This window comes from Pempheris klunzingeri, chromosome 19, assembly GCF_042242105.1.
Source record: "Pempheris klunzingeri isolate RE-2024b chromosome 19, fPemKlu1.hap1, whole genome shotgun sequence".
NCBI lineage: Eukaryota > Metazoa > Chordata > Actinopteri > Acropomatiformes > Pempheridae > Pempheris > Pempheris klunzingeri.
This window is the reverse complement of record NC_092030.1, coordinates 21,079,258-21,094,768: the sequence shown is the minus strand read 5'-3', so window position 1 is coordinate 21,094,768 and position 15,511 is coordinate 21,079,258. Positions and strand designations below refer to the sequence as shown.

General features: G+C 42.9%; 2 protein-coding genes across 2 annotated transcripts in view; one reads left to right on the top strand and one right to left on the bottom strand.

Moving 5' to 3' along the window:
- LOC139219009 (dual specificity protein phosphatase 26) overlaps positions 1-1,602 on the top strand; it is a 2,481-nt gene extending 879 nt beyond the window's left edge. The window contains exons 2-3 of the mRNA XM_070850776.1: positions 269-480; positions 1,391-1,602. Of these exons, the coding sequence (XP_070706877.1) occupies positions 269-480; positions 1,391-1,602 (424 nt within the window). The remainder of the gene's footprint in view (positions 1-268; positions 481-1,390) is intronic.
- A 5,675-nt stretch (positions 1,603-7,277) lies between these two features.
- On the bottom strand, positions 7,278-10,721 carry ppiab (peptidylprolyl isomerase Ab (cyclophilin A)). The gene is made up of 5 exons (XM_070850125.1): positions 10,599-10,721; positions 9,604-9,634; positions 7,947-8,035; positions 7,682-7,854; positions 7,278-7,592 (listed from the first exon to the last, which is right to left on the bottom strand). The coding sequence occupies exons 1-5, from the start codon at positions 10,665-10,667 to the stop codon at positions 7,457-7,459; spliced, it is 498 nt and encodes a 165-aa protein (XP_070706226.1). The 5' UTR covers positions 10,668-10,721; the 3' UTR covers positions 7,278-7,456.
- Between the last annotated feature and the right edge of the window lie 4,790 nt (positions 10,722-15,511).

Here is a 15,511-nt window from a genome sequence, read left to right as displayed (position 1 = left end):
CTCCCCTCCTCTTCCTCTCCTCCTCTCCTCTCCTTTTCCTCCCCTCCTCTTCCTCTCCTCTTCCTCTTCCTCTTCCTCTCCTCTTCCCCTCCTCTTCCTCTCCTCCTCTCCTCTCCTTTTCCTCCCCTCCTCTTCCTCTTCCTCTCCTGTCCTCTCCTCTTCCCCTCCTCTTCCTCTTCCTCTTCCCCTCCTCTTCCCCTCCTCTTCCTCTCCTCTTCCTCTTCCTCTCCCCTCCTCTTCCTCTCCTCCTCTTCCTCTTCCTCTGCAGAGACATTGCATCAGACCGCCGTGAGCTCTCCAAACTGGGCATCACTCACATCCTGAACTGTGCCCAGAGTAAGTGGCGCGGTGGAGCAGAGTACTACGCCGGCATGAACGTCACCTACCACGGCATCGAGGCGCACGACTCACCCACCTTCGACATGAGCGTCAACTTCTACCCTGCAGCCGAGTTCATCCACAAAGCCCTGACGAGCGGAGGTGTGTGTGTGTGTGTGTGTGTGTGTGTGTTATAATTATTAGTGTCTTTGACCAGAAGTTCTTTTAATTCTAAAATTAAATCCACATTTATTTTCCTTTTACTGCACAAAGTGTGAAGAAGTTTTTTCTCCTTTTAGAGAACGATTTTAATCTGTTCCTTCTTAACAAAGACCAAAGTGTCTCAGTTTGAATCACCGTTTAAAATATAAAACATAAAAATGCTTTAAGAAGTTAGTTTAATTATAAGATAGAGGCTGCAGTGAAGATTATACAACTATTAAAGATAATAAAATGTGCAGTAAATCCACCTTCATAGCAGACAAACTGTCTCTGAAACAGTAAAAAGTTGCAGCCTGATCGATGAACGATGAGCCGAAAGTTACGTTAAAGCTCCTGGAAGCTGCTGTAAAGATATTTAGTGTCGAGAAAAAGGGATTAAATGACGTCACATGAACGAACACACAACTGAGTGTTTAAAAACCTTTCTGTCATTTTAGCATTTTTTAATCTGCTGTTTGTTGTTAAAACTGCTGCTTTAACTCTTTTTCTCCTTTAAGTAGAATAATGGGGACATAAAACAGACTGAAAGGATCTGAAGTGTTAAATATGTTTTTAGAAGCTGTTTCATATCATCTTTTTCCTAAAATACAGTCAGGGCAGATTAATGATAATCCAGGACAGGATTAGAGCTGTTAAATAGTCTGAAACTCACCTTTTAATATCAAAAACTAGCTGGTTGTGTCTCAGGTGTTAATCGTGGTCACTGGGTCACATGACTGCACCAGGAAGTGTAGTATCTGGAGTTAGATATGTAAAAGGTGTGTGACACCTGTGGGCTCCTCTGGGTTAATCTGCCTCACCTGTGTGTGTGTGTGTGTGTGTGTGTGTGTGTGTGTGTGTGTGTGTGCAGGTAAGGTGCTGGTGCACTGCACCGTGGGTGTGAGCCGCTCGGCCACGCTGGTGCTCGCCTACCTGATGATCCGGCAGAACCTGACGCTGGTGGAAGCCATCAAGACAGTGAAGGACCACCGCGGCGTCATCCCCAACCGGGGCTTCCTCCGCCAGCTCAACGGCCTGGACGGCATCCTGAGGGAGAGCCGCAAGACACCGGCACAGAGCTGAAAACACACACACACACACACACACACACACACACACACACACACACACACACACGCACACACACGCACACACACACACACACACACACACACACACACACACACACACACACACACACACACACACACACACACACACAGTGGAGGTAGCAGCTAGTGGACCAAGAGCGGCAGCAGGGTCCGACATGATGCTTTATTCATTTTATATTTGTATGTTTTTAGTTGTTCACGAGCAGTGAAGCCCGTCTAAAGCTCACCCTGCACGTGGAGCTCAGTTTACACGGGAGGTTTATTTTTCTACGCCAGACGTGTGTGAACGCTCCGTTTGAGAAGGACAGAAACAACCTGCCGCCTCGTGGTCGCGTTCCGCGTCTTCGTTAGTGAGGAAGAAACAATGGTGGACGGCTGGGGGGGGCAGGTTTTCCAATTCTCCGGTTGGAGCCGGAGGGATTGGACACGACGGTCTTCTCTCACAGTTTGCCGACCTGTAGCCACACCGGGACACATAATATGCATCACAGGGGACCTTTAAGATGTAAACTGTCACTTAGAGGTCAAGTCCAGTCAGTGTGATTGATCGCTGATGAGCCTCGAACGGATCTACAGTCAGTGACAGTCTCCATTCTGAAGGCCGAAAGTAAGAAAAACCAAAACTTCACGTCAAACTAAACGTATTTAAGCTGAATCAGTGTAGCTGCAGTCTCTCCTCTGAGCAGAGGGTCCAACAGTGTTATAGAGTCAGTACCAAATACACCTTTAGAATAAACTGTGGGGGGTGATGGAGGTAAGGAGAGTGAAGGGAGGACATCAGAGAGGCTTTCTGTGCTTTTTCCTGTCCGGACAGTGAGATGGAAAAACAGCCGGCTAATGTGTTTCTTCCACATATTCCAAGAAGACGAATGCACGAATGTAGCCGTGCAGCTTCCTGGTGTGACCCCCACCCTCCCAAAAATATACTTATTTGGAGGGAAAAACTAGATCATGACCAAAGTATAAAGGAAACTATATTTATTATTATTTTGAAGTCTTTAAGTCAAGAGTTTGACCTCGTCAGACCTCCAAATCGATTAGAATAAAACACATGAGGGCGTCACAGGCGTCCCATCCAGCCTGCTTCTCCTCTGCACAGTTACTGAAAACCAAAACAGTCTCAGACACAAACATCACCAGTGTTTGGTGAAACAGCTCACAGCTCCTAGAGGTGCAGGGAACCAGTGGATCATATAGAGAATAAAGTTCTCTCATTCCTCTTTTTAATCCAACTTCAGACCATTCCAGTCGACTTAAACCTGATGCTTTACTGCGACGGCATCACAGAAAAGTCCAACAACTTTCAACGACCGACCAAATCACTGGAGATGCTCTCAGTCCAAAGCCCCGACCACTGCCACCAGTAAGACCATGCGGGTGCTAAGAGATGTTATCGCTCACGGTGGTCCTGTCAGTCAGCCCGGAGCTCAGGGTTGGGATCCAAGGGGCCCGCTGGTTGATATTGTGTTAGGTCTACATGTGACCACACCCGTCTTTTCTAATCCAAACTGAGGTTAAACCGGAGATCTCTGCCCTCACAGAGAAGACTCCTGCTCAGTGATTCTACCCCACGGTTTCAGTCTTTGCAGGACTTTTTTTACACTCAGCAAGTGTCATTAAGTGCTCTGAACAACTCAAACACTAGTTGTAGTCCAGGTCTAAACCAGCACAGTTATGTAGCCTGTTGATTATCGTATTACAGTGTCGTCACAGTCTGTACGCAATTATTATCTGTGACCAGTTTGTGAATAGCAACTTACAGTATACAGTATAATATGATTTCTGTCTGCAGCTGAGTGTTGAGTAAGTTTACTGTATTGTTTTAATCCAGTGTATTTCAAATGATCCCAACCCCTCTTGGCTTTTTTTTAATTAGATATCTTGTGTGTGATGATCTGAACTTCATCCAGTAGAGATTTAAGCCCATTTGGACCGGATTACCACCACACGGGGGGGTGAGGAGTAAAACATTTACCTCGGTAATTTAACTCATAACTTAACTAGATGTCATTTGAACCTAAATCATACTCCTTCTCAGAGTCATAACTCTGTCACATCTTAAAACACAGACATGAAACACATATTTTCAGATTCAGGGTAACTCACACTTTCAGAAGATACCATTATATTTAATGTCCTTTGTGGAAAAAGGTTCAAAATCTGATTGGAAATCATTGAAAAAAAGACGCTTCAGAACCTGCTTGAGAATGATCATGTTTTTAAGTATTCTTCAGCATCGTAGTAATCCAGTGACAGTCGTCTGTACTTTAATGAACATATTGCAACCAGAAACTGCTAATAACTAAATCGGCTTTTGTTTGATGATGCTGAAATGTGACCAGAGCCCCCATCTCCCCCAGAGGAATAAATCCAGTCCAAATGGAGCTTCACACTCAGCATCGTACTCTAAAGAGGCTTTTTAAACAGCTTCCTGTGTGGTGTGTCACTCCACCCTCCCAGTGACTGTTAGCTGTGCAGTGCTCTCTGGTACTCTGTAAAGTGATCCTGTAATATGCCAGCACAAGAGGCGTTCAGAGGAGACGTGCAGTGGGAGACAATACCGCAAATGTGCCATTGCAAAAGCTACCAACTGCCCTGATGAGGGGAGCGTGCACAGCGCTCGGTGCCGTGCACCAGTCTTTACAGAGTCCGCTCTTTTGTCTCGGTGTTAAAGTGAGGCTCGTGTCCTCGTGCTAGTGAAAAACAACAGAAGATCCAATGCTGAAATTTAAACCAGCTTTTCAAATACCCTTCGTGTGTGTGTGTGTTATAAATGATTACCTCAAGTATCGTGTCTGGAACATAACTGTTTGTGACTCGTGGTGTTTGTCTGTGCCGTTTTTAAGGATGGAGAACAGGTGAAGCTCCGCTCCCGACAGGGGAAATGTACATAAAAGGCTCACCGGTGGATTTGTACAGTGTGTGGGGATGTCGAGGGTTTACTTCGATTTGTTTGGAAATATGCTCATTCGCTTTCCCGCCAAGAGTTAGCGAAGAGGATAGCTTAGCTTAGCTTAGCTTAGCATAATAACTAAACAACACAATAGGTTGTTTTCCAGTGACTGATCGGAGCCTTTTCAGCGCCTCTTAAAGGAGGGAGGAGGACCCGTCACAAGAAAGCAAATAAGATGTGACGGATTGTGAAACAGCTGCAGTTGGGTTACGTTTAGGCACCGAAACTACTTGGTTCGGTTTAGGAAAGGAGTTTAGTCACAGATGCAGAAGTTAAAATAAAATACGTCGAACTCTCGCCAAGAAATCAAATGTTTCCCAAAAATGTCGAACCATTCCTTTACAGAACATTTTGTATCGTGGCCTTAGGAAACAAGGCAGAGCAGTAAACTATCTGGACGGCTCGTCAGTATTGTGTGTTAATTAACACCCAGTTGCATCGTAGCTGGCTACCTGGGGACCAGCAGACCGCCCCCCCGACACTCCACAGCATGAAACATGCTTCATATTCTGAATTGGCTCATTTTGTATAATATTTGGATTTTAATCGTGAAGGCATGACGTTAATCCTAAAGTCCAGAATCGGCCCATTAAACTCCTCTCTGGTTGCATCTATTTGTTAAATACCACGATGTCCTGCCTTTTTCCGGAGGTTTTCTTCGAGCCACTCAGTTAAAAAAGGTGAAATGTATCCGTGAAAGCGCTCCGGCCTCTTCGACCGCTACGATCTTTACCTTTGCTGTACTGGATCTGTGTGTTTTGTACCTGTGGTTTTACTGTGCCGTGATTGGTCGTCGGTCTCAATTACAGTTTCTATTCTCGTAACGTCTTTCTTTTCTTACAGAGACCTTTCTATAGGAGAACTTGACTTCTTTTGGATTTATTTATTTTTGTATCACTCTCTTTGAAGGAGAAACTGGCAAAGGAGATGTTGATGCCTTAATCTGTACACTTCAAGTTGGTTTTTAGACTTTTGTTTCTATGTTTTTATTGTGAATAAAACTGAGCATTGATGACTTTGAACTTTGTTTTGATAAATTGTGTATCTAACCAGAAATAATAAAAGAAAAGAACCTTCTCTCAGAGCCCATACACTGTGTCTTCTATTAAATAGATATTTAAAACTATTTTTATCAGTGTAAAACCTTGTATTTGATAATAATAATAAGTCAGTAGCTATTCTGGAGCTTTCAAACCTGTTTCATGATCTTCATCAGTGTTTGTGAATTGTCAAGGAATTCTTAGGAGTTAAAGTTAGATGTTTCTTGACGGAGCTCTTAAAGGATTTAAAATAAAAAAGTTCTCTCTAAATGTTGGAGGCAGCACCTTCAGGTCCATTTAGTAGATGTTCTGGAGCTTTTGAACGCACCACATGACTCTCACCAGCGTTTTATGTTCTTACAGTCTGATTGTTTAGTTGTGTTTCTGTTTCTGATGTTTTAATAACACTTACGTGTTAAAAGGTGCTCTGTGAATAAAGGCTTTTTATGGCTGAAAGCTCTGGAACAACCACTAAATGGACCTTCTGGTGTGCTGTTGTGTCTCTGCCTTCCTTCTCTAAAGCTAAAGATGATGATCTGTTGGATGACAGGGAGGCGTTCAAAGGCCTTTCAGTGCAGAAAGAAGTGGGAATATCATATATAACTCACATATAATATTATGTGAGTAAAACAGGAGCTTGTTTTTCTGTTAAAAGTGTGAAAATAAAATGCAGTTCCCATCATCCAGTTCAAACTTTAATGGTACTTCAGTTTAAAGTGCCTCAGCGACCATCTATCATGTGTGTGGTCCTGCTCAAAACTCACCTCCTCCTGGTCTTTTTAACACCATCTCGTGCTCCTGACGTAGCCCCACAGGACTCCCATGTGGCTTTTCTTTCTCTTTATTTGCTGAACGCTCACTTCTCCTTCTCCATCACACCTTCAGTGGGTCAAAGATGTGTCACAGAACCTGGAAGAAAATCAGACGCAGCTTCAGCAGCTCCTTCAACAGACACACCATTAATGAATAATTGATAGTCTGCCAGGAAACATGAACTCACAGCTAACCACACCATGATGCAGTGTTTTCCCTCTGTGGTCAGTCTGTTGTTGGTTTCTTTCAGGTATTCCATATTTGCCCGTACATTCACTTTGAGATGATAATGTTTTGTGGCCCCCAGCGGTGACGGAGGAGCAGACAGGTCCTCACTGTAACTGTTCCAAAACTTTCTCCTGAGTTATTACACCAGCGTTAAGTTCACATCTACAACGACCTCTAATGGTGAAATAACACCTGTAATAAGAAAAGGCTGAAAGTACCACTACTACTACTACTACCTACAGAAAGGAGAAGCTGCCACAGTTTAACATCTAATAATAATAATAATAATAATAATAATAATGTACCAACATGTGCTCATAATCTTCTACGTAGGTTTGTACTTTTACTTAACAGGATGTGAATACTTCCTCAGGACTGTACAAAGGTCCTCTAGTGGTAAAATGAGTCGACTGCAATAATAAAATATGATAAAGTTTTAGTCGGAGCACAACTGGTTTGATCCAACAGGCATTTAATCAGATTCTAACATTAAAATATAGAAATCAAGTGTTCTGGAAAGAGAGGATGAACACACAGGAAGCTTTCAGTGAGTTTTATTTACACCACCACCATCATTTCATTTAGATTTTGTTAACAAATATGGTCCTCAAAGAGCAAATTAGAAGGTAGAAAATATGACACAATAAATGCTGACGCGGGAGAAAAGGTGTTTAGAGGAGAACGTGGGTGTTTTTCCTACTGATGCTGCAGATATACACCGTCTCAAAGGTTCACTGGGATGTGGACGACAAAGGATTCTTCTGACGGGAGAACTGAAGCAGCTTTGTTCACTATTTTAGTTCACCACAGTCGGCGATGACCACCTTGGCTTTAGGAGTGCCGCTCTTTGTGCCCTGCTTCTCTATCGCCTTGACAACATCAATGCCCTCCACAACGCTGCCAAACACCACGTGCTTCCCGTTCAGCCTGCAGAGGACAGGAGGCCATTAGTATGTGAGAGGGACATCCGAGCCCGCGGCTCAAACCCGCCTGCAGCGGCTCAAAGTGAGGCTCACCAGTCGGTCGAGGCCGTGCAGATGAAGAACTGGGATCCGTTGGTGTTGGGCCCGGCGTTGGCCATGGACAGCGTGCCCATGCCCGTGTGCTTCAGCTGGAAGTTCTCGTCGGCAAACTTCTCCCCGTAGATGGATTTACCTCCGGTTCCATTGTGGTTGGTGAAGTCCCCGCCCTGAGGGAAGGAGCACACGGAGAGGAGAGGTGACTCAGAGTGAGTGGGAGCAGCTCAGGCTGGACCTGGACGCTTCCCTGCCTTCACTGTACCTGCAGCATGAATTTAGGGATGACGCGGTGAAACGTGGAGCCCTTGTAGCCGAAACCTTTCTCTCCGGTGCACAGAGCATGGAAGTTCTCTGCAAAATAAAGACACTGATTTAAACCAACTACAACATGAGAATAAACCACGATCAGATGTGTCTCTACAGCTGTGAGCTCAGCAGGAAGAGCAGTAGATTAAAGAACGTAGATTAAACTCCATAATGTTGTAACCATGAATTATATATCTCATCTGATTAAATCCTGCTCCTACCAGCACTAAAGCAGGAAGTACAGCCCGCCTCTCGCTCGAGTCGATTGGCTGCCTGAGCCAAGAAAAGAGTGCACATCTATGGGAAGGCCAACAGATCACAACACGGTGATGCCGAGCACTGGAGGATAACAGTGACCTTTCTAGTGTGATCAGCACCTTGAGGTGTTCTGATCTGATCTGGATCTGGATCATTTCTGTTTACTCACATGAGTGAGGATGGCGACAGGAGAGCCGGGAACGGTGCTCGTGCTAAGTTGCTTCATAGAAAAGAACGACCGAGAGCGAGAATCAAGTTCCAGGAACATTTTCCGGACTAACAGCTTCCTCTCTGGCTTCTCTCCAGCACTCTCCTCTTCTGTCTGCTCTCTTTTTTCTCCCACAGTCTTCTCACGTCTTTGTAATTAGCTTTGTGTTTGGTGGAATCACAGCTTTAGAGCAAACCTCTCACACAAACCACCTGAGGTCACTGAGCAGGCTGCTGAATACTAAATATTTCATCTGCCACACTGCTGTAGATCCTAACTGGACTGGAAGCCTTCGTCTCTTCGTCTTCGTTTTGAATCTATTTGTAGTTCTTTTATACGCGTCCAGTCTCTCTGTGATGATTCTGCATCTGTGTTGCTGTTGCAGGGAACGCTGCAGCCGACCCTCGGTGTTTACGGCACAACGGAGCCGACCAGAGACGGTCTGACGCCTGTGCAAAGATCCACACTGACAGTTATACTAAACACTGTGGCACACAATAGAAATTATGGCTCTGCAGGGCCCCCCGAGCCCCCGGCAGGCCTGCTCAGTAATCCGCCCACGGCTGTGGAGCTTCTGCTGCATTGCTCTGTGATGGACACGAGCAGGTTTCTCCTTGCAGATGAGGAAGGAAGCAGTGAGAACATCATTAACTGCTCTCCTCTCCAGCAGCCTGGGAGAAACAGAAACAGCACCATGTACAGTATCTGAGCCTCTAGAGAGACGAGTGCAGGCACAAAGGAAGCACAGAAATGAGGTCATATACCTAACAAAGGCAATGAAAGCCCAGTCAGTCAGTCAGTCAGTCAGTCAGTCAGTCAGTCAGTCCACCACTGTGCAGGTTGTCCTTTCCGACACACTTCTGTCAGCCACAGCTGGAAACGACCAATAACAAACAAACAAGAGTTCTTTCTCTTATTCTCCTCTTCCTTTACACTCGTCAACCGTCTATTCAGGCTCTTTTCATCGATTCCTTCACACTCTGCGGCCTCGACCCATATTCTGAATAAACGCTGGGCTGAGGATTAATGGGGACGCATAGTTTCCCATCCAAACATGAATCCATTTAGGGCGCGAGGGACGAGCCTGAGCAGCAGCCCCGTGCAGTCAACTTACAAAGCGTTCTCCTCACTGTCAAAGCCGACCCACCTGCAGTCTTTGGGACCACATCAGCCCGGAGCTGCAAAACACAGACGCTTCGATTAGTGAAAATAAAAAGAGCCGAAGTGGGTGGAGGACGGATGCATGATGCACAGACTGAGATATTAAACCTTTGGGAGGTGGTTTAAAATGTCCGGAGCCTCAAATCTGCAACAAAACAGACTTCTTTTTTATCTCAGCTGCTAAAACTGCTCAAGACTTTAGTCCTGAATCACCAGCATTAGTTGCCTTGGACATGTTGTTCTTCAGGCTGCGACTGTAATTTAATTAATTCCTCATTTAGTTGTTTTGTCTGTAAAAAGGTTTCTAGAATAAAATAAGAACTTCTTAAAGCTGAATATGACAAATTGAAATGTCTTGTTTTGTCCAAAGAAATTGAAATTGCAATTTTAGGAGCTGAAAACAGACAGTAAGGAGATAAAGTGCACATCTGAATGTTTTTCTCCTCTCTCTATATATATATCTATATTTTCTACTTGTGTTTCTTGATTATGCACCAATATTGGCAATAAAGCTGATTCTGATTTTGAAATATGACCTTAAAAAGATTTAAATAGCTACTGATTGATTCATCATTTCAAGACACATGAGACAGGCTGCATCTCCAGTCATTCACAGCCTGACTGCCTGTTTAACTGCCTGTTTAACTGTCTGTCTGCTGCTGCTGGGCGTCTCCATCACAATATGCACCGTTTGTACGACTTAACTGCTGTTAACTGCATCCGTGCAACTAATCAGGACCATGTCAAGATGTTAGAAATGCAAAATAATAAATAAAAAAAACAAAAAACAGGCGACCAAAATGGAAGCCTAAGAGCTGCAGGAGGGATCCTGACGCACTGCAACATGTCTGAGTGAGCTGCAGCCCCTCAGCGCGTCACACAGGTGGACGTTAAGGCCTCACAGCTGATTTATAGATCAATAATCATGATGATGGGTGAAATAAACTGGTGTGACACATGCCAATAAACATCTTATCTTACCTCCATGATGATCCTGCCGGCATTGGCGCCATCTATGGTGATGTCGAAGAAGACTCGAGGGTTTCCCATGTTGTCTAACCGCGCTCGTGATGCGTTATGATGGAAAAGCGGACCTGAGTGAAGCCCTGCAGACGCACTGACTCGCTCTGGATTTAGCTCCCTATTTAGGCTACGTAGGTCTGAGCAGCGGTGACGTAAGGGCCGCCAACAGCCAATCACCAGCCACGTTTTTTTCAGAGGACGCAGGAACGGGCCAATGGGAAAAGAGGTGGGCGGGGCCAGCTGGTGATGTATCTCCACGGCAACCGAAGGATGGAGAGGAGTTTTCTACATTACAGTACATTTACTTTATAAACTAATATCGTACTTTTTACTGCTTTAGTTACTCTGCAGGTTCAGATTAACAATAAAACACACAATGAATAAGAACATTATATTATTATATCAATAAGGAAGTCAAGCCATTAAAATTAGCTCCACATTCAGCAGCTGCAACATTAAAACAAATGAATGCATCAATAATTATAATCCAATAATATATAATTTCCTGCATAATGCTGTATACTTCCTGTATTTTCATGCTGGTACTTTTCTACTTTGGCTGAAGTAACATTTTCAAAGCAGGACTTTTGCTTGTAACAGAGTATTTCTACTTTATAGTGCTACTACTTTTACTATTTCTACCACCGCTGCCCAACTGAGGATCTTTTAGCTGAGTTACAGTGCAAACAGCACAATGTTAAATTCAAGAAAACCTTAATTAAGAAAAGTACAAAGCAGTAAAATGTCTTGGGCTGTGACTAATATCTGGTTCTATGTGGCATTAGATTCTTAATGTCTTTTGGGCAACTGCAGATAATTTAAAAATACTGTCCACTAAAAGAGCTTGTTTGATCCACTGACAGGCTCAGAGTGTTATTCTAAGTGTGTGACAGCATCATGGAAAGGATCCCTACAGAGAGAGACCTGGAAGATCCTTTTGGTTTAACCACAAACAGCACACACACCAGACTACATTCACTAAAACAGGGATTTTACCTCACAGATCCTGAGGTTTGCTGGTCAACCGCTGCCTCAATCCCGTAGTTTGTTTGTGTTGCTGAGTGACTTTGCTATTTTAAAAAGTTAGTTCTGAACCAAACTAATGTGTTAAAACACCAGAAAGTCATAGCAACTGGGCCAGAAACTCCCATATTCCATGAGGTAAAATGCCTGTTTTTGTCAATGAAATCTGGTGGCTCTGAGGAGAACTATAATCAGTTTGCAGATAAATTACCATATAATAAAAAAACCTATGATAAGCCACTTAAATATAAAGTATATACATATTCACTCTTGAATTAAACAAAAAAAATAAATGAATAAGTAAAAATAAAGCCCTTTTTGTCAAATAAAGTGATTTTTAATTCTGATTCTGAGGTTCAGGAGAGGGACAAGGTAACTGTAGGTACGACGATTATGATTAAAAAATAAATAGAAAATAATGGCAATTACAATGTGTTACAAAATATGTGGAATAGTTTACATATTAAAAAACTTTTCTTTTTTTGTCTCTTCTAGCAAATTTGCAGTTAAATAGTCCATAATTTCCAAATATAATATTGTTGTGTTGCTCAATTGGCAAAGAACGTTATCTCTCGCTGCCTTGTTTGGCCAATGTTGGACCACAGAGGGTGAAATCATTCATAGAAAAATCCGCCAGCTTTTAAAAAGTGGTATTAAGAATAATTTCTGCGTCTTTAACTGCATTACTCGATATCAGCCGACTGTTTTCTGCCACACATGCATTTGTATGACGCCAGATTTGTACAATTGCTTAATAATTTTCCGACGTACAGGATGTATACAGTGCCAACGATGATCCATAATCCAACTAATAACATTAAAATTACCAATGATTAACGAGTCATTTGATACACACACGTTCTCTAATGAAAACAGCTGATTATACAGTACATAAACCCGCGTCATGATGGGTTATACATGTCAAACAACTTTAAAAACATACTCATAGCTTTCAAATGGCAGAAAATGCCACGACACACGGCTGTACTCATTTACAGTATGCTCGGGGAAAAAAAAAAAATTAACCCTTCGAAGGAGGGTGAGGCCGACAGAGGGAGAGATGGGAGTTTTTATACATTTCACAGTGCTGAAGGATGTCGGAGGTGCGATGAGCCTCAGCGCTCTCCCAAAGAAGTCTATTCTACATCTTTATTTACGTCTTTTTCTTTTTCTTGCATGAGGAGGAGGTCAGACTTGGATCTTTTTTCTTTTCTTTTGCTAAAAAACAAAAATACGATCACTTCCAACTGCCCTTATCTTACATCATTATGAATTAAAGGACAAGTCTGTGATGTTATGTGTGTTTTTTCATTTTCTTCTTCTTGTCAACGAATCCCACGAAAAAAAAAGGCCAAAAACTATTAAAAAAAAATACACCAAAGAGCCGAACTGTTGCACTGGGAGACATGTTGGTTCATCACGAACACACACACACACACACACACTCCTATTGCCCCAAATACTCTCTCGACCACTAAATATGGATTCATCCGCCGCTGAAAGTAGTCCCCATCAAATGCACCATTTCCTCCTCCCATCTTTTTTTTTATCTTATTTATTTTTTTAAATAAAGTTATAGAGACAAAGTCCCTCCACCCAGTTTGGGGAAGAATACATACAGTTAGTCTGCAGCAAGAGATAAATAATCTTGTAAGTCAACACAGTCACAGTTTGTCGTAAAAGTGATGAATTATAAGACGTAACAAACACCCTTATAATCCTCTTTCAGACAAAACTAAACAATAATCATATGAATGAGCATTAAAGCTGCATTATTAATTCTTTCTGCTTAATTTCCAGACTTGTCAGACTGAACAGCTTCATGTGTAGCTAAAGCTGCCGTGTGTGTGTTTGGTATCAGGATGTGGTCGCAGTTCTTTGGCTTCCCGGCTGATAAAAGGACCAGGAGTCACTAATAAAACACATCAAAGTCAGATAGCGTCACATTAGCATGAGGAATGCAGCTAAGCTAGTTAGCTCGCTCGCTAGCAGCTGGTGCGTATCGCTGGAGACGAGAGGTCGTAGTTCAAACCAAAACTTCACCATCTTTACGACAAACTGCAACTTTCTTGGCTTTCAAAATTATCTTTTAAATTAAAGAGAAAGTGGAAGCAAAACATTATTTGTTTCTTGACTTTCACACATATTTTTTCCCAAATAATGTCACATGAAGGGGGGAAATTATAAACTCATCATTTTAAGATGCACGTCAAAGCAGGAAATGGTGGATTTGAAGCCGAGAGCCACAACAGGAAGTCAGAAAGTATTTAGAGACGGGTGTTTTATCAGGAGGGGATACTGACATACATCCCATTATACAGCAGCGACATCGTTTAGGGAAGAAAAAGAAACTTCTGGCTCTTGGAAAAGTTTTAAAGAGATTAAACGTCCATGTTTGACAGAGTTTACAGCCGGAGGTGTCCTTTCAGGTGTTGGCCTTTTTTCGAGAAAGTCGTTGACATTAAGAAGAATAAAGAATATTTCAATCCTTAACCTTTAGCGCAGTGGTTCCCAAACTGGAAGGTTACACCGGGACAAGTGTAACGCAAAGCAAGGAGAGGTTTGAGAGAAGGACCGGAGAATAAATTTAAAAACAGACGATGAATGAACCAACACTGACGGCTCCGAACGTCACAGACAAAATCAGACAAGAAAATCTGGTGAGGTTCTCTAATACCAGGAAGTCCAGTTTGAGCAACAGGTCTGTGAATGTGAACGCTCATCGGATGCCCCAACACTGCAAATCACTTTCAAATATTACAAAAGTTTACATTAAGAGAGTCTTTTTTTTGTTTTGTCCCATGGTTGTGAGGTAAGTGGTTGAAATATGCGTTTGCATTGCAAAAGTCATCTACCAGGAATGTGTGTGTTGTTTGTTAAAGGGCAACTTTGGTACTTTTCACATATTTTGCGTCCGAATTGACTGGTGGGTGCAAAAAAAAAGTGCTGACAGGCTCAGAGTGTTATTCTAAGTGTGTGACAGCATCATGGAAAGGATCCCTACAGGGAGAGACCTGGAAGATCCTTTTGGTTTAACCACAAACAGCACACACACCAGACTACATTCACAAAAACAGGGATTTTACCTCACAGAACATGAGGTTTGCTGTTCTACTTGCTGTGACTTTGGTGTTTTCTCATGTTGGTCAGATTCAAACTCGCTCTTTAAAAACACCAAAGTCACACAATAACACAAAAGAACTGCTACTGCTTGAGGCAGCAGTAGACCTACAACTCCTCTACTCTGTTAGGTAAAATTACTGTTTTTCTCTATGGAGTTTGGTGGCTTTAGTGGACATACTTTGATCGGGTGCAGTTGCCCCAAATTATTACGTTTCGTGGACCAGCTCCAAAGCTTTTTTGACCTCTACCAGTTATTCAGACAACAAATATGCAAAAATAGGGCCATGTTTTGAAGATACTGAAGTTGCCCTTTAATGTAGGTGTATGCAAAAGGAAAACATTTGGGAAAAACCACCCCCAGCTTCCATTATCCTCCACTTCAACTGATAAAATCTATAAATTAAATACTGTCTATTTAAATCCTTCAGCCTGTGGTTTGTGCTATAGTTTAAAATGCTGGTCTGCAGAGTCAGTGCCTACTTTCTGTTATATTCTTCATACTCACGACAGACAGTGTTCACATGTGAGGAGTGCTCCCTCCTGCTCCTGCATACTGCACTGAATGAATGCCAAAGTACAGCAGGACACTTCAAAAAGACAAAAGATACACAACAAAACGCAGTCATGTACACTCTCACTCACACACACACACACACACACACACACACACACACACACACACACACACAGGAGTAGTGGGTGCCGACAGAGACGTGCTGCTCGGC